The following is a 21,702-nucleotide window of genomic DNA, read 5'->3' on the forward strand; positions in this document are numbered from 1 at the left end:
GTTGGTTTTAGAGAGTTCTAGCAAAGATTGGGCACAGACATGACAGGCAAAATGGCCTTATTCTGTGCAATAAGCTTCTTTGGTTCTATGATAATACTTCTTCCTGCTCTCTATGCTACCACTATACCTGCAATTTTTGACACCCATTTTGTGACCTACGGGATATATATCACCATTCAATTTCATTTGCCTGTCCAATTGCATAACCAAACTAACTCATTCTGCACATTTTCTGCTGGACGTTGTCACTACTGCTCTCCATATTTTAGTGCCATCACAACATTGGCAACCTTACAGATGGTTCTGGTATTCAGGTCATTAATGTAGACTAGAAGTAGAGATCAAAGCACTGACTTCTGCAGGTATCCACTCAATACCTCCCTGACATTACACCTCTTGAAGTTTGTGTTGCCTATTTTTTACCCAACTTATCCAGTTGCATTTTATATCCTGGATTCATGTGGCTATTAATTAGGAGCCTTTTTTATCCGCTAATCATGTTAAGACTAATGAACCTGCAGTTCAAAGAGAACGCAACTGAGTGGGAAAACAGTCTGTGTACAGTTAGTCTTATAAGTAACTAGAAAAGCATAACAGGATATCTTTAATTCTAGAGAATGTGAATCTCAAACACCAGTGGGAAATATAGCCCCCTTAGCGCAATTTGAAAGTCGAAAGTCAATCAGCTGACAGAACACATCAAGGCAATCATCCATATTGCTAAATTGCCTTGATAGTTTTAGTGGTTGCTGGTTTTGTACTCACATGGTGTGCCATTGAGTGGCAGTAGGCGGGAATGCGCCTTTGTGTACAAGAGCAAGTTGTGAATCTCAAGACCTGCCAAAAATAGCTCGACAGCACAACTGGCATTGGCCTTGGATCAGAAATCTTCCTGATGTTTGTGGAAAATCCACTAACCGTGAACTGACCATAGATTGTCTCTGGTCAAGATTAAGTCCAAAGTTCAGGGCTAATACATCACTTTGAACTTCCAATGACACTGAGCTCTTATAAAGTCACAACATAAGTGTGTGTTATTGTTAGGAAGCGAGGGGCAGAGGCAAGAACAAGATTCAGACACTTTTTTGTTGATTTTTGCTTTCATCAAGAATAGGAATGTCAGTGCGAGGGAACAAAACATTTTTCTATTTTCAGCATGCAGTATTGGCATCAATAGTGAAACTCCCTCCACTCAGTTTCGTGGAAATGAAAGCTGCAAAGTTTTGTTATCCTGCTCATATTCTTGTCTTTGTTACAGCTGTGAAGCAAAGACTGGAAACAGATGACTACTGCAGCCATTTAGCAAGGAAGATAGGATCTTTTATTTCAAATAGAGTTCAAAGGGCCCAGCCAAAACTCCAGTGAGGGGTCCGGAGCGGAACCTGATGGCAGGATTACTGGCTGGTAGCAGAGTGCAGCAGAATAGACCACTTTGGCGGGCCCATTGAAAATTATTTTGATAGCTTCCAATCTTGTGTGATATTGGACATTAAAAATAACTATCATAGCACCATCTACTGGTGCAGCAGGTATTGCACACTTAAAACAGATAATATAACAGAACAGTTCTGTTCTTTGAAATTAGAACCTAAAATTGACATGGGATGAAATTTTCCAAGCCCGTGGCACTGGCGGGACCTCATACGTAGTGGGCAGCCTAGTGGAAAATTGTAGGTGCATGGTCAGCAATTTTCTATTCATTGAAATCAATGGACAGAAAACAGTGGGTAGTGTATCCACAATTTTCCAATAAGCTGGCTGCTGCATGCACAGCCCCACCCACCAGCACTGATCTCAGAAAATTCACCCTGGGTTAACCTCATTTTTTTGTAGTACCTTTCAAAGCATCAGCCAATATAAATCCAGGCATAGTTTACTATTTTAATGCGGCCATTTTTTTAAAAAAGCGTATCATAGCAATTTTGCTACCTCAAGTAACAATGTTAAAAGTATATTGTGAGGTTCAGACTGATATATTTCAGCAAGCTGTGGGCTCTGAAAAGGCATTTTATTGGGCCTTTTAATGAATCATATATTTATACTACATAAGAGCACTGGCAGTAAAGTTCTGTGCACACCATAGACCAAGACTAACAACAAAGGGTAGCAGCTGAAACTACTTCTATCCTCTGGAGATAAAAAAAAACATTTTAAAAAACATCTCTGCCGCCAGCCCAAGGTTCTATTAAAATTCCATATTAACTGAATACTTGAAAAATACTGCTCTCTCTCAATTCTTACTGAACTAAAATGATTTCAATTCAACTATTCAATGTGCTAGAAAAAAAGGTAAAACAAAGGTTAGAAATTAGTTCCAACCATTTCTATATAAAATCTGGAAAGAGAAGTTCAAAAGCAATACTCTCACACTTCACAACTCCCAAGGATCACTGTCATGGTTCAGGATTCTTTCACCAATTTTTCACAGAAAGGACGTGAACAGAAGCCACATTAAAGGTGCATTTTTTTTTAGAAAAATCTTGCCTAAAAGGGGTTAGTGAATTGGTAGGCAGACAAATGGTAATTACACTGTGAGACGAGACATTCTTTCAGAGGCCAAACAATGGAACTTAGTTAATTATGGCCTGGAATTTCCAGCATGGGCACAACCCAGAAGTTGGACCCGAAATTACACCCATTCCCGCGCCCATTCTGCCAGTGTCAAGTCACCCTCAAATTTCCTGCCAATCTCATTAGCATATGGACAAACATAAAATGGGCGTAAATCAGCATATTGGTCCAGCATGGTTTGAACATAATTGGAACAAAACCAATGGGGCCTCAAGGTGTTAGAGAAAAGGACTATAAAAGTGGCAGAAAAAAATAATTTTCCTTCAGAGTGAAGCTGGGGAGTGCAAGAAAAGTAGCACACAGCTCTCGTCATAAAGGTTTTTAATTAATTCAATTAAATTGCAATCATACATGAAGGTATAAATGGTTTGGTTAGATAAGGTAGCTTAGCATTGTACAAATATTTAGTATGATATTGATTTTCTAATTGTAGAACTATCGGCCTGTTGCAAGTAAGGCTTTTACTTACATAGCAAAAATATTTAAAAGTGACAGAACATTGAATCCAAATGCATATGTATTTTTCCTTTTCTACTTCTCTAGAAAAGTATTGTAAGGAAAGTTTTAGCTAAACATAACTGAATTCACAGAACCATTAAATCCCTCAGAATAAAATGCAGCTTTGCCCAAATGTAAGTGGCAGACTTGTCAGCAAGATCAATTTAGGCAACAATTTACACCAAGTTAGCATTTGGATGTGATGGACTTCTGGACATACCTGAGTCCGTAAAATTTCCCCTTTGGTCAACTGCATGTCACCAGTAAGCTCCTTCACCAGGATACCCAGTGGCTCCAGGCGCTTGCTAAAGTAATTTGTCATCTCAGCAGCTAAGGCCTTCATTGGAGCGACGTATACAATCTGTAGTGAAGGAAAATTTGGTTGATAAACACGTAGAAAATCTCAATGTTATTTGTCTCATAAATCTATACAAATCGCACTTTATTGTGAAATATGGTTCTGGTCAGCTAAGCTGAAAAACTTTAATGGTGATGTATGGAAAGTGGTTGTCCTTATTGGCTCAGAATGTAGCTGTTTAAAAGGCAATGACTTTATTCATTTAGCTCTATTATTACGAAAACTGGCTTGGGTTCAGAATCGAATATATTGGCACATTGAATTTAAAACGTTTCAAGTTATAGTATATATTTTGTATTAATATATAAAGTCAAATACCAGCATTGCCACATAACTGATAAGGTCTTGAAAACATGTCTGTTCTAGAAACATAAATCAATAATTTTTTTTCAAAAAACTCTTCCCAGATAAAAATTTGTCTTTGCTTCATTAAATCCGTACCTTGAACTCATCCTTTCGGATAACTCCTTGCTGAATATGCTGACGGATTTCATGCAGAACAGTAAGCATGGCAATGTTAGTTTTCCCAGCTCCAGTGGGTGCACAGATCAGCATGTTCTCATTTGTGTTGTAAGCCGTCTCAAATACTATTGACTGGATGCGGTTCAGTCGCTTCATCCCTTTAAAAACCAGCTGTCCAATCTGAAAGGTTAACCGTGAAATTCATAATGAAGCAACCACAACAAGAGAGACAAGGAAATCTCAAGGATTTCCATAATTCCCAGCAAGACACCTGGCTCTCGAAGAACACATGCTGCGGGCAATTACTTCACATGTAGAAAACTGAAATCAAATACAGTGCTTTCCTTTGACAGTGCAGGAGAATAAAAGCAATTGAAATAATACATATGCACCACTGTGTGCATTACTTACCGACAGAAAAGATATTTTTAAAATGCAAGTACATTATGAACTCACCAATATCTACATTTACATCGGGTATAATTTTCCACGTTTCACTTCAGCCACTTCTTCACATCACAAAAAGACAATGTTTCTACTTGAAGACCGTGCTTTGCTAACATTTCTCACAAGGACCTGCACCCATCAATTGCTTTAATGGCAATGCTGGTGAATGTAATCCAGCAATTATTAAATCAGAGCTTTTTTTTTGAAACAAGGTATTGGGAGGACCAATAACACAACCACCACAATACCTATATGGATTCTCATTAGATATAAAGATGCTAAAGACTATCAAGCATGAAACAATAACTTGCATTTATAAAGCGCCTTTAATGTATAAAGGCGTCTCAAGATGCTTGAGGCGTAATGCAAAAAAAATCAATGCCAAGCCAAAGTATATATTAGCAGAGGTGACCAAAAGTTTGGTGAAAGAGGTTGTTTTAAGCAGGGTCTTAAAAGGAGGAGAGGAAGATGGACAGGCAGACAAATTTAGGGAAGGAATTCCGGAGTGTCAGGCCTAGGCAGCTGAAGATGCAACTGTCAATTGTGGAGTGAAGGGATTGGTTTGGGGAGGGGGGGGGGGGAGGGGAGGGAGGAATGAGTTCGAGGGTGAGAATGTTGTGTTAGAGGAGGCTACAGAGATAAGGAGGGGCAAGACCATGATGAGATTTAAACACGAGGATGCAAGTTTTAAATTGGAGGCATTGGAGGGCCAGGAGTCAATGTTGATCAGCAAGGACTGGAGTAATGGGTGAGTTTGGACTTGGTGCAGGTAATGAAGCAGTCCATGCCCGCATGCAGCAAGACCTGGACAACATTCAGGATTGGGTTGATAAGTGGCAAGTAACATTCCCGCCAGTCAAGTGCCAGGCAATGACCAGCTCCAACAAGAGAGAGTCTAACCACCTCCCCTTGACATCCAACAGCATTACCATCACCAAATCCCCTACCATCAACATCCTGGGGGGGTCACCAATGACCAGAAACTTAACTGGGCCAGCCACATAAATACTGTGGCTACAAGAGCAGGTCAGAAGCTGCGTATTCTGCAGTGAGTGATTCCCTAAAGCCTTTACACCATCTACAAAGGCACAAGTCAGGAGTATGATGGAATACTTTCCACTTGCCTGGATGAGTGCAGCTCCAACAACACTCAAGAAGCTCAACACCATCCAGGACAAAGCAGCTCACTTGAATGGCACCCCATCCACCACCTTAAACAATCACTCCCTCCACCACCGGTGCACTGTAGCTGCAGCGTGTGCCATCTACAAGATGCACTGCAGCAACTCGCCAAGGCTTCTTCGACAGCACCTCCCAAACGGACAAGGGCAGCAGACGCATGGGAACACCACCACCTGCACGTTCCCCTCCAAGTCACACACCATTGTGATTTGGAAATATAATCGCTGTTCCTTCATGGTTGCTGGGTCAAAATCCTGGAACTCCCTACCTAACAGCACCGTGGGGGTGCCTTCACCACACGGATTGCAGCGGTTCAAGAAAGCGGCTCACCACCACCACCTTCTGAAATGCAATTAGGGATGGGCAATAAATGCTAGCCTTGCCACCGACGCCCACATCCCATGAATGAATAAAAAAATACGATATGGGCAGCAGAGTTTTGGATAACCCGAATTTACAGAGTATGGAGGATGGGAGACCGGCCAGGAGAGCAATGGAAGAATCAACTCTGGAGGTGATAAATGAGAGTTACAGCAGCAGATGAGCTGAGGCACTGGTGGAGGTGGAAGTAGGCGGTCTTATTGATGGAAAGGATATGGGGTCAGAAGCTCATCTTGGAGTCAAAAAGAATGCCAAGATGGCAAACAGTGGGCAAGGAGGGGAATGGAATTGGTGCCATGGATAAAAAGGTTTGTGGAGGGGGCCAAAGACAATGATCTTACCAATGTTTAGCAAGAGGAAAATTACGGCTCATTCAAGACTAGAGATCAGGCAAGCAGTCTAACCTCACAGACAGCGTAAGGGTCAAGAGAGGTAGATCTGGATGTCAGAGTGCAGGTTGAAGCTGATCCCATGTTTGTGGGTGATGTCACTAAAGGGTAGCATGAAGATGAGGAAAAGGAGGTGGTCATGGATAAATCCTTGAGACGCTGGACGTAAATGGTGCAGGGATGAGAGCAAAAACTATTGCTGGAGATGTTCTGGCTATGTTCGGATAGGTAAGAGTGCAACTAAGCGAGGGCAGTCCCAATGAGCAGAAGGAGGAGGCATTGGAGGAGGATGGTCAACTGTCAAAAGTCTGCAGAGAGGTCAAGGAGGACAAGCAGCGATAATGCAAAACTGTCATGGTCATTGTGACTTTGGTTAGGCTATTACTGTGCTGTGGCATGGGTGGAAATCTGATTGGACAGATTCAAATAGCAAGTTGCTGAAAAGATGGGTATGGGTTTGGAAGGCAACAAAACATTCAAGGAGAGAAGTTTGAAGGTATGAACGAAGAGGTATGTTTTAAGGAAGCTTTCAATGGTAGGAAGAGAAACATGAAAACCTGGATTGAAGAATCGAGCACTAAAGGAACCAAATTTAGTAGCATAAACACTAGGAGCCAGCTCATCGATGCCAGTTTCCTAGAATCTGAATTAAAATGACATCAATATAAAAGCAACTAATGACAAGGAGTGCATTTCAAACTCAGCAGATAAGGTGTCAAGAAAGACACATTCCTGGTCAGGATCATTAACAATATCAAGCACGCCAACTTGATCTTAACAGTGAAGGAATGCATTACAGGAGAGCCTGGTACCATACAGTTTTCCTCCTTAGTATGCTTCATTACACTACATTCGCATATCAAGAAGTAATTAATGTGGCTGGTGTACAATAACTTTTGGTTAATATCAACACAGTCTGATAATTGACTCAACTGGTAGTTATTCAGACCTGATTTTCCCCCATTTCAACTTTTCAATAGGACAACTGAATAGGGCATTTGAATCTAACATTCAATTCAAAGCACAAAAAGAAGCTTGCCCAAAAAGGAACGTCTTGTACGTCAGATTATATTATTTTCAATTTCCTTAAAAATCTGCAGAATTCAGTCAAACATGTTCCTAACAAGTCAAACCCCCATTTCTCAAACATGTTAAATCTATACTTCAAAATAATATATCTATTGCAATCACCTTTAACTGTATAACTTTGAATGTTGAAAATTACAACCACCTATCTCTGCGAAGTGGCTTCCCATGGTCAATTTTGCATTTACATAGCAATTTGAATTGAAGACCATTGTAAAATATATCTATTTACAAACTAGACTCTTTTTTGGAGTCCATATTGGCAAAATGTTAGCATTTGCATAAGGCTACACCAAGTATATAACACATACAATAAAAAAAATCTAATTATCCAGTAGAACAAATTAAGCAATTTAAATAAAACAGCAAGAGATGTATTTTTTGCTCAAAAAAATTGTCTTGATAGAATTCAAATTAAGCAACTTTTGAATTAAGAGGAGTTGACTGTAAAGAAAAGTAGCCCACATCATGCACAATTTTTTCTTTAATAAGTTTATAACCTGAAAAATTGTCAGCTTACAAATAGTCAAACTATTTGTACAAAATGTCTGACCCAATGCTAATTTATTTGCTGTAAATCCAAGGAAACTAGATAACAAAGAAAAAATACATCTGGTGTAAGCATCTTGTCTATCCATTTTTAAAACCAGCACACAAAAAGTGTCTTGCGGGCTTTGTACAGTGCATGGTAATATATCATAACCTCAGCTTCACTGTGTCTGGAAAAGAGAGATCCTCCAGAGTGGCCAAGCACATTGCTCATCTAATATCTTACAATTTTAACTGTGTTGCCCTCTAAGCTATTTTAAACAAAAGCAGACTACATATACGATTAATCTATTTCATCCCTTGAGCACATTTCTTGCTGGCTGCAGTGCAAAAACATTCTTGAGGGAGGAGGAAAATACCTAGATAAGACTTGATTGCTGGATAATGTAAAGTGGAAAGGTGCAGTATTTGTGACAATTTGTTACTGGTAAATCCTGGTTTTAAACAGCCACTTGACAGAGATCTGTCCAAAATGGTATTATGGAGCGCATTCAGAATCAAAATGTGGAAAAACACTGATATAATCACTGCTTTAGGCCACTGCAGCATATCAACCTATGTTCTAAAACTGATTGAAATGGTAGCACCCATTAAATAATTTCCTTGGCTATTATGCAAATTATCCTTCACTTTGAAAGAAATATGAATATTTATATCAGTGTTCAGTGGTAGCTTCAGGACACTCAGTTCTTCACCTCGTCAGTAGTCTTACCCCCCAAGTTACTCCATTCTATTTTACTACTTGTCATAAGTAGTATTCTTTCGTGGAAGATCACACAGCTGTAGTACTCAATGCCACGAGTATTTTTTTTACTGAAAAAATCCAATATGTTAACACTGTTGATCCCTAAAAACTCTTGAAGCTAGCTTGCCAAGAAGTGTTATACTTGATCAAAATTGCAATGAGATGCAGATACAAAGAGTCAATTGGCAAGCATTTATACTACATCCCAATAGCAAAGAAAAAAAAATTGTGTTTCAACAGGACATGTTTACATTTTGCTCTCTCTAGCTAAAGTTTGGCAGTTGACTGATTATATTTATTTTGAGCATCAAATAAATCAAGGAACATTTCATATTTAGATTAGGGATCTATAATGGAAGTCAACAGGAAGCAGTTAGTCAAATTAGAATTTATGTTGGGATTAGAATAATGTTTCAATTAAATATGTGCGTATTTATCTGAAATTGACTGACTCCAATTTACCTTCTGTGCAGTTGGTAGTCTGCCGATGCATAAAGACAATAATTGAGTTTCACTTTGGCTTTAGTCTCCCAACAGGTGGTTATTTATTCATATCCAAGAAGCAGTTGCAATGTCAAATATTTTCTGTCACCATTAAAGAAATTTACATTTTCCTTTTAATCTAACACCTGGCGAGAAGTGGCTTTTATTCCAATGTTAAATTAACCCATCTTGTGCAGTCATAAATGTCAAGGAACAAAATTACATTTCTCATCAACTGCTTCAAGGTAGTTACCAAAAAAAATTAAAGCAAAGGAATCACTACTAGCAGGCAACAACTTACAAATGATTCAAACAATGTTTTCTTTAAACAGATTCAATGAAATGATCTGGCTCATATTAACTGAGCAGGATTAAGAGTCATCAGGTTGCAAATCATACTCTTAGCTTTGCTCCTGTTTCCTCAGTTCCTGAAGCCCTATTCATATCCTTACTCTCACCAGAGGTGAGGTGAGAGTGACTGCCCTTGACATCAAGGCAGCATTTGACAGAGTGTGGCACCAAGGAGCCCTAATAAAATTGAATTCAATGGGAATCAGGGGGAAAACTCTCCAGTGGCTGGAGTCATACCTAGCACAAAGGAAGATGGTAGTGGTTGTTGGAGGCCAATCATCTCAGCCCCAGGACATTGCTGCAGGAGTTCCTCAAGGCAGTGTCCTAGGCCCAACCATCTTCAGCTGCTTCATCAATGACCTTCCCTCCATCATAAGGTCAGAAATGGGGACGTTCGCTGATGATTGCACAGTGTTCAGTTCCATTCACAACCCTAATGAAGCAGTCCGAGCCCACATGCAGCAAGACCTGGACAACATCCAGGCTTGGGCTCAAAAGTGGCAAGTAACATTTGCACCAAACAAGTGCCAGGCAATGACCATCTCCAACAAGAGAGAGTCTAAGCACCTCCCCTTGACATTCAATGGCATTACCATTGCTGAATCCCCTACCATCAACATCCTGGGGGTCACCATTGACCAGAAACTTAACTGGACCAGCCATATACAGTGGCTACAAGAGCAGGTCAGAGGCTGGGTATTCTGCGGCGAGTGACTCACATCCTGACTCCCCAAAGCCTTTCCACTATCGACAAGGCACAAGTCAGGAGTGTGAAGGAATACTCTCCACTTGCCTGGATGAGTGCAGCTCCAACAACACTCAAGAAGCTCGACACCATCCAAGACAAAGCAGCCTGCTTGATTGGCACCCCATCCACCAGCCTAAACATTCACTACCGTCGCACAGTGGCTGCAGTGTGTACCATCCACAGGATGCACTGCAGCAATTCGCCAAGGCTTCTTTGACAGCACCTCCCAACCCCGCGGCCTCTACCACCTAGAAGGATAAGAGCAGCAGGTACATGGGAACACCACCACCTGCACGTTCCACTCCAAGTCACAAACCATCCCGACTTGGAAATATATCGCCGTTCCTTCATCGTCGCTGGGTCAAAATCCTGGAACTCCCTTCCTAACAGCACTGTGGGAGAACCTTCACCACATGGACTGCAGCGATTCAAGAAGGCGGCTCACCACCACCTTCTCAAGGGCAATTAGGGATGGGCAATGAATGCCGGCCTCACCAGCGACGCCCACATCCCATGAATGAATTTTAAAAAATCCTTACTCTCTTACCAACCTTCTCTTTCTCCTCACTTGCACTATTCCCCATGATTCCCATTGAACCAAATTATGCCCACCTTAATTCCTGTCAAATGTCTGATAGGAGTTCTTATATTCCAATTGTATTTTATTAAAATAAATACCTAACTTGCATTACTATTGTCAAACATGTCACAAGTTCTTTACAAATAAGCAGCAAGAGGCTATGACAGCAAGTTTACAGGAAAGAAACAGGCCATACAGCCCAAATGGTCTATGCCGGCATTTATGCTCCACACCAGCCTCATTACACTCCTCTTCATCTAACCCTATCACCATAGACTTAAATTCCTTTCTCCCTCCAGCTTCCCCTTAACTGTATCTATGCTATTTGCCTCAACTACTCCTTGTAGTAGTGCATTCGACATTCTTACCACTCTTTGGGTAAAGAAGTTTCTCCTGAATTCCCTATTGGATTTATTAGTAACTGTCTTACGTTTATGACCTCTAGCGTTGGACTCCTCCACAAGTGGAAACATTTTCTCTACATCTACCCTATTAAACTCTTTCATTACCTTAAAGGCCTCAATCAGGTCACTCCTCGTCATTCTCTTTCCCAGAGAAAAGAGCTCCAGCCTGTGTAGCCTTTCCTGACAAGTATATCCTTTCAGTTTCATCATTATGAATCTTAGTTGCACCGTCTCCAATGCCTCGAGATCATTTTTATATTATGGAGACCAGAACCGTACACAGTACTCCAAGTGTGATCTAACCAAGGTTCTATGCAGGTTTAATATAACTTCTCTGCTTTTCAATTCTCTCCCTCTAGAAATGAACCCCTGTGCTCGGTTTACCTTTTTTATAGCCTTATTTACCTGCGCCACCACTTTTAGTGATTTGTGTATCTGTACCCCGAGGTCCCTCTGCTCCTCTACCCCCTTTGGACTATTATCCAAGCAGTATGTGACCTCCTTATTCTTCCTACCAAAATGCACCATCTCACACTTACATATACTGAAATTCATTTGCCAATTATATGCCTATTCTCCAAGTTTATTAATGTCAACTTGCATTTTGACACATTCTTCTCTTGTATTAACTACACCATCTAACTTGGGGTCGTCTGCAAATTTTTAAACTGTGCTTGATTGCCAAGTCCAAATCGTTAATGTAAGTTGTGAACAACAACACCCATCCCTTTAGAACATCACTTCCTACCTTTTGTCAGTCTGAGTAACTACCCTTAACCTGTACTCTGTTTTCTGTTTTGTAGCCAGCTTGCTATCCATTCTGCTATCGGTCCCCTGACTCCACATGCTCTGATCTTAACCATGAGTCCACAATACAGTACCTTATCATAGGCCTTTTCAGAATCCAAATAGATTACATCCACTGCATTAACCTTGTCTACTCGTTCTGTTACTTCAAAGAATTCAATAAGGTTGGTCAACCATGACTTTCCCTACTGAAATCCATACTAACTACTCTTGATTATATTTTTGTTTTCTAGATGTTTTTCTATTATCTTAGCATAAAGATTCCATTATCTTTCCTCCCAGCAACATTTAGCTAACTGGTCTATAGTTCCCTGGACTTGTTATTCCTATATTTAAAAAGGGAGATAGAACATTAGCTGCCTGCCAGTCCTCTGGCGCTATTTCCTTTTCTAATGAATTTTTATATATATGTAAAAGTGCCTCTGCTATCTCCTCCCTAATTTCTTTTAATATGTGCAGATGGAATCCATCCGGACCAGGGATTTGATCATCTTAGTTTGATGAGTTTATCAATGATCTCTCCCCTTTCTATCCTGTCTTTATATCTTTTTTGATCTCTTCTTCTAATGTCATGCCCACCTTGTTAGTCTTCCTGGTAAATACTGAGGCAAAGTAACCATTCAATACTTCTATCATTTCGCTGTCATTACCGCTAAGTTTATTTTGTGTATCCCTTAGTTGTCCTATCCCGATTTTTCTTTTGTTATTTAGGTGTCTGTAGAATTCTTTACTATTTCTTTTCATATTCCTTGATAATTTAATCTTGTAGTTCCTCTTTGCATTCCTAATTGTTTTTTTGACTTCTTTCCCAACCTCTTCATATTCCCTTTTGTCATCCTCTCCTTTATTGCCTATGTACTTTGTGTATGCCTTTTTCTTTAGTTTCAATCTTACCCATATGTCTTTTATTCATCCATGGTGTTCATTAATGGCTAGTTTGTCTTTTTTAAAAAAAAGGAATATATTCCTCCTGAACTCTATTGGTTACTTCTCCAATCTGCTCTGGCTCATTTCCCATTACTAGATCCAACAATGATTCCTCTCTTGTTGGGTTTCTCACATACTGGGTAAGCAAGGAGTCCTGTATACACTAAAAACTTCATTTCCTTTTCCTCTTTCCAAACCTCATCTTGCCTATGATTATTATTTGATTTCAAATCGCCTATGATTATTATTTGATTTTCTTTTTAATTCATTTCATAGATTTTCCTGCAAATTTCTTCCTCTACTTCCCTTCCACTATTAGGTGATCTGTAGAATATACCCATTAACGTGATCAACCCCTTGTTTTCCTTTGTCTCAATCCATATGGATTCTGTTTCTATCTAAATGTTACTTATGTTCCTTTCTTGTACTGCCATCACGTTGACTCTAATTAGTACAGCTACCCCAACCCACTTCTTCCTTCCCTATCCTTGCTAAATACATTATATCCTGCAATATTTAACTGCCAGTCCTGTTCGTTATGTAGCCATGTTTCAGTTATCCCTACCATATCTGGCTCCTCACGACGAATTATTGCCTCTAGTTACCAGTTTTGTTTCAGATGCTATACACATTGCTGTACAGGCAATTTAATTTGTTTTTAATAATTGTTCCCCTCACTTTATTTTTAACAATCATTTTGTGTTTATGTTCTATAACTGTATTTGTTCCCTGACTGTTTATGTTACTCTTATTCCTTACCTTGGTCTGACCTATATTCTCATCTCCTATTTCTTTTATCTTCAGACTTATTTTATTTTCACCAGATCCATCCTCCCGTCTTACTAGTTTAAAGTCCTATCGATAACCCGATTTATCCTTTCCGCTCAGACACTGGTCTCATTCCAGTTCAGGTGGAGCCCATCCCAGTGGTACAGCTCCTTCCTGTCCCAGTATCCAATGAAATAGAACCCCTCCTCCCCACATCACTCTTTCAGCCATGCATTCATCTTCCTGATCTGCCTATGCCAATTAGCATGTGGCTCGGGTAGTAATTCCAAGATTACCAGCCATAAGGTCCTTTTTTAAAAAATTTAGTGCCTAACTGCTGATATTCTCCTATAGGACCTCCTCCCTTTTCTTCCCTCTGTCATTGGTCCTAACGTGGAACACGACAACTGGAACTTCGCTCTCCCTTTCCAAGTTCCTCTCCAGTTGCTCAAAGATATCTGTTACGCTTACACAAGGTAGGCAACACACCCTCCTGGACTCTCGGTCACAACTGCAGAGGATGCGATCGATCCCCCTCATTATCGAATCCCATATGACTACAACATTTCTATTCTGTTCCTCCCCTCCTTGGATAGCCTCCAACTCCACAATGCCATGGTTATCATTCTGGCTGTCCATCCAATGCATCCTTATCCTCACAGTATTGGTAGGAGTGACCACCGCAAAGTCCTCGTGGAGACAAAGTCCTGTCTTCGCACTGAGGATACCATCCAACGTATTGTGTGGCATTACCACCGTGCCAACTGGGCTAGATTCAGAATAGATCTAGCAGCTCAAAACTGGGCATCCATGAGGTGCTGTGGGCCAGCAGCAGCAGCAGAATTGTATTCCAGCACAATCTGTAACCTCATGTCCCGGCATAATCCTCACTCTACCATTACCAACAAGCCAGGGGATCAATCCTGGTTCAATGAGGAGTGTAGAAGAGCATGCCAGGAGCAGCACCAGGCGTACCTAAAAATGAGGTGCCAACCTGGTGAAGCTACAACTCAGGACTACATGAATGCTAAACAGTGGAAGCAACATGCTATAGACAGAGCTAAGCGATTCCACAACCAACGGATTAGATCAATGCTCTGCAGTCCTGCCACATCCAGTCGTGAATGGTGGTGAACAGTTAAACAACTAACGGGAGGAGGAAGCTCTGTGAACATCCCCATCCTCAATGATGGCGGAGTCCAGCACATGAGTGCAAAAGACAAAGCTGAAGCGTTTGCAACCATCTTCAGCAAGAAGTGCCAACTGGATGATCCATCTCTGTCTCCTCCCGATAGCTCCACCAGCACAGAAGCCAGTCTTCAGTCAATTCGATGCACTCCACGTGATATCAAGAAACGGATGAGTGCACTGGATACAGCAAAGGCTATGGGCCCCGACAACATCCCAGCTGTAGTGTTGAAGACTTGTGCTTCAGAACTAGCTGCGCCTCTGGCCAAGCTGTTCCAGTGCAGCTACAACACTGGCATCCACCCGACAATGTGGAAAATTGCCCAGGTATGTCCTGTCCACAAAAAGCAGGACAAATCCAATCCGGCCAATTACCGCCCCATCAGTCTACTCTCAATCATCAGCAAAGTGATGGAAGGTGTCGCGACAGTGCTATCAATTGGCACATACTCGCCAATAACCTGCTCACCGATGCTCAGTTTGGGTTCCGCCAGGACCACTTGGCTCCAGACCTCATTACAGCCTTGGTCCAAACATGGACAAAAGAGCTAAATTCCAGAGGTGAGGTGAGAGTGACTGCCCTTGACATCAAGGCAGCATTTGACTGAGTGTGGCACCAAGTAGCCCTGGTAAAATTGAAGTCAATGGGAATCAGAGGGAAAACTCTCCAGTGGCTGGAGTCATACCCAGCACAAAGGAAGATGGTAGTGGTTGTTGGAGGCCAATCATCTCAGCCCCAGGACATTGCTGCAGGAGTTCCTCAGGGCAGTGTCCTAGGCCCAACCATCTTCAGCTGATTCATCAATGACCTTCCCTCCATCATAAGGTCAGAAGTGGGGACGTTCGCTGATGATTGCACAGTGTTCAGTTCCATTCGCAACCCCTCAAATAATGAAGCAGTCCGAGCCCGCATGCAGCAAGACCTGGACAACATCCAGGCTTGGGCTCATAAGTGGCAAGTAACATTCGCGCCAGACAAGTGCCAGGCAATGACCATCTCCAACAAGAGAGAGTCTAACCACCTCCCCTTGACATTCAGCGGCGTTACCATCGCCGAATCCCACACCATCAACATCTTAGGGGTCATCATTGACCAGAAACTTAATTGGACCAGCCACATAAATACTGTGGCTACAAGAGCAGGTCAGAGGCTGGGTATTCTGCGGCGAGTGACTCACCTCCTGACTCCACAAAGCCTTTCCACTATCGACAAGGCACAAATCAGGAATGTGATGGAATACTCTCCACTTGCTTGGATGAGTGCAGCTCCAACAACACTCAAGAAGCTCAACACCATCCAGGACAAAGCAGCCTGCTTTATTGGCACCACCCTGAACATTCACTCCCTTCACCACCGGCGCACTGTGGCTGAAGTGTGTACCATTCACAGGATGCACTGCAGCAACATGCCAAGGCTTCTTCGACAGCACCTCCCAAACCCACGACCTCTACCACGTAGAAGGACAAGAGCAGCAGGCCCATGGGAACACCACCACCTGCATGTTCCCCTCCAAGTCACACACCATCCCGACTTGGAAATATATTGCCGTTCCTTCATCGTCGCTGGGTCAAAATCATGGAACTCCCTTCCTAACAGCACTGTGGGAGAACCTTCACCACACGGACTGCAGCGGTTCAAGGAGGCGGCTCACCACCACCTTCTCAAGGGCAATTAGGGATGGGCAATAAATGCTGGCCTCGCCAGCGACGCCCACATCCCATGAATGAATAAAAAAGGTCGCAAGTACATTGTTCCTGTTGGACAGGACCGATGTCTGCGGATCTGCCTTCTCTACCTCCCCTTGGTTCCTGGTTAGAAAAAATTAGCACAAAGCCAACACTTGTATTCTCTGTAATGAAAAAGATTGCTCCTAAAGTATGCTGCTGAACTTCAATAGGGAAAATTTGTAGGGCTGAAGAAAATAGCTCGCAACTGGGAATTAACTCATCAAAATTTGAGCTGCACTACTAACAATTGAGGTAACTTACACCTTCGACAACAACGTAAGACTAGCGGGAGCCTATTGACATCCATGGAAAGGAAAATCAGGTGAGGTGTACCACAGATGGGTGATCCAATACTGCCAGGTCTATGACCCCACCAAAGTTGAAAGTTACTCCCCAATAATGGAGTAAGACCAGGGCCTGTCACAGGAGGTAAAAAATTGGCTACATTGTACATCTTTTGCACTACGATGAGTAACTGAAAAGCACTTGGGGATTCCATGTAAATTGTACGTTCCTACAGATCCAAAGAAAGCGAAACATGACAATCACAAGTGGTCAGAATTCAATTTAAATTGAAACCTGTCTGTACTAAATTCTCTGATTCAAATTAACTTCCATAACTCTAATAACAATCTGATTTAGAGACAAGCTACGTTACTGCCAAAGCTCTTTCCATTGGTTTTAAAACAGATTTGTAAACTAACCAACAGTTTGATGACAAATAGAACATCAAATTAAAAACCGGTTATGAGAACAAAAAGCTTTCAGTACTTACAATAATTCAGTAAATTGTGAAAAAAGCAGCAGATTCAAATTGGCATTAATAAACTCCACTAAGACAAACATATGTAAACCAAAAAAACAAATCTTGTCATAGGTAATCATTTGGACACTAAGAATCTTGAAACTGATTTCAGCAGCAGAATTAGTAGAGTCGACTGAAACCACCATCAAAAAGATAGGTTTTAAGGAGGCTTTTAAAAGTGGGGAGAGAAGTAGCAAGGTAAATAAATTGGTGGAGCAGCCCCACACTGGGAGATAAAGTTAGTGTGGAGAGAGACAAGACCTGAAGGATGGCAATTTGCCTGTAAACCAATTAGATATCCTTTTCTAAAAAATATACAGGATTAAAAATTTCTCAAGTTACAGCTAATACTAAAATGTCAAATAGAACAGAATGAATTGTCTGTCGTCTCTTATCTAAAATATGTTTATTTTAAAAAGTCCTACATTAAGTGATGTTTACTGCTTTTAGTTTACACTAATCTTCAAGAACTTGGTTAATGGTGGCCACTTAAGAGGTGAAAGCAGTGTCTATGGAAAAGGCAACAGCCGCGGAGAGCATTCTATAAAATGGTTCCCTTATCATATTAATTAGGTTATTAGTTCAGTCTGACTCCCCAGTGTTTTGTTAAAATCATTTCTAAACTAGAAATGGGAATACTCAGCCAAAAGCAAATTTTGCAGCCTTTGAAACTTATTAACCTTCAGTTCTGTACTGATGTCAATAATGCAAAGTGACACCAGTTTTTATGTAATATTGTGCACATAATCTTGTATGAACACAGATGTCAGTCCAGTTTATATCTATGATGATGCCAATAGTGTCACTTCTGAAGCATTCAGTCCTCCAAAGTACAAACTACAAAGTGCAACCAGCAAACTACCATTGCTTAAAAATGTATTCAACTCAAAATTGCATTGAGTATTGACTTTCTACCATCTGAAACACTTTATGCATTATCACAATTCTGTTCTTCCGTATCATTTGCCTTATTTATACCAGGGGTGTCCAAGCTCCAGCCTGCTTCACAGTTTCAAATGGCCCAGCAGCAAGCTCCTGATTAAAGAAAAATCTGCCAGCAGAAACATCTGATCTACTAGTGGGTGAAAAATAACAAGAGACAATGCTCCCAGCTCTCAGAGGGCTGATATGCACTTTTTGGTCCCAACAATCCTGCTCTCCCTTTCCAATCGAGACTGTCTCAGGGATCCACAATACAGCAAGAGACAAATGTGTGTGTGGGGGTGGAGGGGTGAGAAAAGAGAGCAGCTCTACTGAAAGCAGGAGGCATGAGTCAGTTCTGTCCCACTAAGAGCCAACAGCATTTTCTATCTGATTGTTATTTGTTATTTGATTCCCCATCAACAGGTCAGCTGTTGTCTCTGGCAGATTTTTTAATAAAAACGTGAGCACATTTCATTCATACTGCTCACCTCGTTCAAGTGTGGCTCTGTGATGAGATTTGTTGGGAGGGGAAAAAAAAGAGGTGGAGGAGGAGGAGGAAGGATTGGAGTCAGGACTTGACCAGCTCACTTAGATCAACCCAAAACAGCCTTTAGACTGACATGGGCTGAAGAGCCTACCACAGCAGTACCCTGCATGCCCAACTATGTCCACCCACAGAAGATCAAGACTCTTAGACTACCCCGAATCCTATCCCACACTGGTGCTGTTCTGCCATCACCCCAGTCTTCCCCAATATTCAGTGGCACTGTTCTTCCAATACACTAAATTCTTCATTCAAAATCTTAATCCTCATTTACAAATCCCTTCACAGCCTTACCTAACCGTACCTCTACAACTTCCTCCATCCTCATGTGCCACCATATGCCCTCCTTTCTTACAACTTAGGCTTCTCCCAAAATACCTTATTTGATTTCATAGCAAATTGCTAGTTCCCATGAGTAAGCCAATGCTTTTGATCTAAAACTTATAATCCTCGTACAAGGGTTAGTGCGCTTTAAATCTCTCAAACTAAAAAGGTCAAACAAAACAATAGCTAATAATTATACATTTCTGAAAATGTGTACAGGCTGATCACACAGGCAGAAAAATAAAACACTGACGGATCATATATTTCAGGCTGAACTCCAAATTGTATTTATTATAAGATGCCAGTTCATGGAATCATAGAAAGGTTACAGCACGGAAGGAGGCCATTCGGCCCATCGAGTCCCCGCCGGCTCTATGCAAGAGCAATCTAGCTAGTCCCACTCCTCTGCCCTTTCCCCGTAGTCCTGCAAATTTTTTCCTTTCAAGTACTTATCCAGTTCCCTTTTGAAGGCCATGATTGAATCTGCCTCCACCACCCACTTGGGCAGTACATTCCAGATCCCAACCACTCACTGCGTAAAAAAGTTTGTATAAAAATAAAACTAATCAGTAGGTAAAATAGCAATACAATAACATAACTGTTACCAATGTTTAAAACAGTTTTCTGAACCCAAAATAAAGTGCTTTTGAATTTTAAATGTCTTTTTTCTTTTGAAAGAAGAATAGAAGGCCAGCCAGGAGAGCACTGAAATAGTTTGGAGATAACAAAAGCATGGATGAGGGTTTCAGCAGAAGATACACACATCTGTTGGGTGTGGGCAGCCCCCCTCATCACAAGGATTGTGGGAGGCTCTCGCTGTATAGGACTAATCACCCTATCAGCTGGTATAAAGGTGGTTACTGCCATGGAAGGAGCTAAAGTTATTTTCTCACTTTTGCAACAGTCTAAAATGGCTAAGAAGAGAACCACTACCAGCCTGGCTACTGCAAGAACATTAAGCAAAATGTTCATTAAGGAAAAACTGCTGCTGTGGTCTCAACAAGCATTAAGTAATGTTAATAATTTCTTAACATAGCAGGCATGTTAATAGAGATATGAAATTAGGAAATACTAATTAAAATCTGAAAGTTATACAAACTGTGTTGTGACTGACTGGCAAAGACACTAAAAATCATTTACAGTAATTACGCTAAACTCATACAGTTTGTAGTTGACAAACAATAATCTTTTGATCAATTTATGAACTGAGTATCAATTTAATCCTCACCTCATCCAAGGTTTTGATATCAATTTGTTTCTCCTGAATACCAATTGGCATAGGCTGAGTTGCAGGAATGACTACTTGTTCATAGACTTTGTTATTCTCTCGCTCAGTACCTTCTGGAAGAAACATCTGTACAACATTAAAGCGTATAGTTTAACGTATGCATAGGTTCAAAAGGAATCATAAAAGGAACAGATACTAATATTATTTAGACTCAGCGTAGGACCATACCACATCAGATCTACTTCATTTTAATTGACTACATACTGATTCAAAATTCACACTCTTAACAAGAGTATAGTTACAGTGGCTATTTTTGTGTGCATGGAGGATCACATATAAAAAAGATCAAATACAAAGTAAAGCTTCCTTATCAATATGCCTAGTCTCTACACCGCGAGTATGCCACAGTGCAGCAAGAAATCTTTCCCACTTCCCACAGCAGCCATCCTTACAGCTTCTTAGCATAAAGCTGCCAATTTGGTATTAATTTGCACCAAATTATGGCCAGGTTTGTCTCCATTAGAAGGTTGAGGCTGCTTGATCTCATTTTGCTTGCAGGCAAAAGAGAAGGAAGCCATTCATTTCACCACTCTAGGGTGCATTTAACCCCAGAGGAGAAAGAGCAGCACTAACAACACTTGAGTATCCTGGATTCTGATAAAGGCTCCAAGGTACACCTTTGTTGACAGCAAAAGAAAAAAAAAATTGTAAACTGAAAAATTGGCAAACGTGTAGAGGGGAATCATTTAAGACTAAACAATTTTAGTGAAGGCCATCTCTCGCTGTAAACTTAAACTGAGAGGTGGCAAAAGTGCTCATTTGAAAACATTTTTTTTTAAAGTTCAATCTTGCTATTCAGAAGAATATTGTTTTTTGTTTGGAGAAACTAAGTGGTTGGGGCAGAGCAGAGGACAAAAGAAGCCTTGTAAGCTACATAAACACTATGCCATTTGCACAATGAAACGTCCATTTGATGTTAACTATATTCACAACATATTACCCAGCCTGGTTCTTGGATCCAAGTATTACCAAAGTTGTTCACTCTGTTCAGGTTGCCTTTAGTAAACAACAAAAACATACCTTAGCGCCAGCAATAAAGGCTGAGGATTGCACTGCTTCACTATGTGAATCGTAAACATGTGGGTAATGGATTCGTTCATAATCATACTGCCTTGTAAGAATCGGTGCTATTCGCGCATTCTGAAGAGCATGCTCCCTATAAAGT

General features: G+C 41.0%; 1 protein-coding gene across 1 annotated transcript in view; it reads right to left on the reverse strand.

The window, feature by feature from the left end:
• Window positions 1-21,689, reverse strand: part of LOC137308079 (activating signal cointegrator 1 complex subunit 3-like) — a 31,953-nt gene extending 10,264 nt beyond the window's left edge. Inside the window, exons 1-4 of the mRNA XM_067977005.1 lie at window positions 21,558-21,689; window positions 20,478-20,603; window positions 3,869-4,069; window positions 3,290-3,430 (exon numbers count right to left, since the gene is read on the reverse strand). Of these exons, the coding sequence (XP_067833106.1) occupies window positions 3,290-3,430; window positions 3,869-4,069; window positions 20,478-20,603 (468 nt within the window). The 5' untranslated portion in view covers window positions 21,558-21,689. The remainder of the gene's footprint in view (window positions 1-3,289; window positions 3,431-3,868; window positions 4,070-20,477; window positions 20,604-21,557) is intronic.
• Window positions 21,690-21,702: the final 13 nt, after the last annotated feature.

This window comes from Heptranchias perlo, unplaced genomic scaffold (assembly GCF_035084215.1).
Source record: "Heptranchias perlo isolate sHepPer1 unplaced genomic scaffold, sHepPer1.hap1 HAP1_SCAFFOLD_1187, whole genome shotgun sequence".
Classification (NCBI taxonomy): domain Eukaryota; kingdom Metazoa; phylum Chordata; class Chondrichthyes; order Hexanchiformes; family Hexanchidae; genus Heptranchias; species Heptranchias perlo.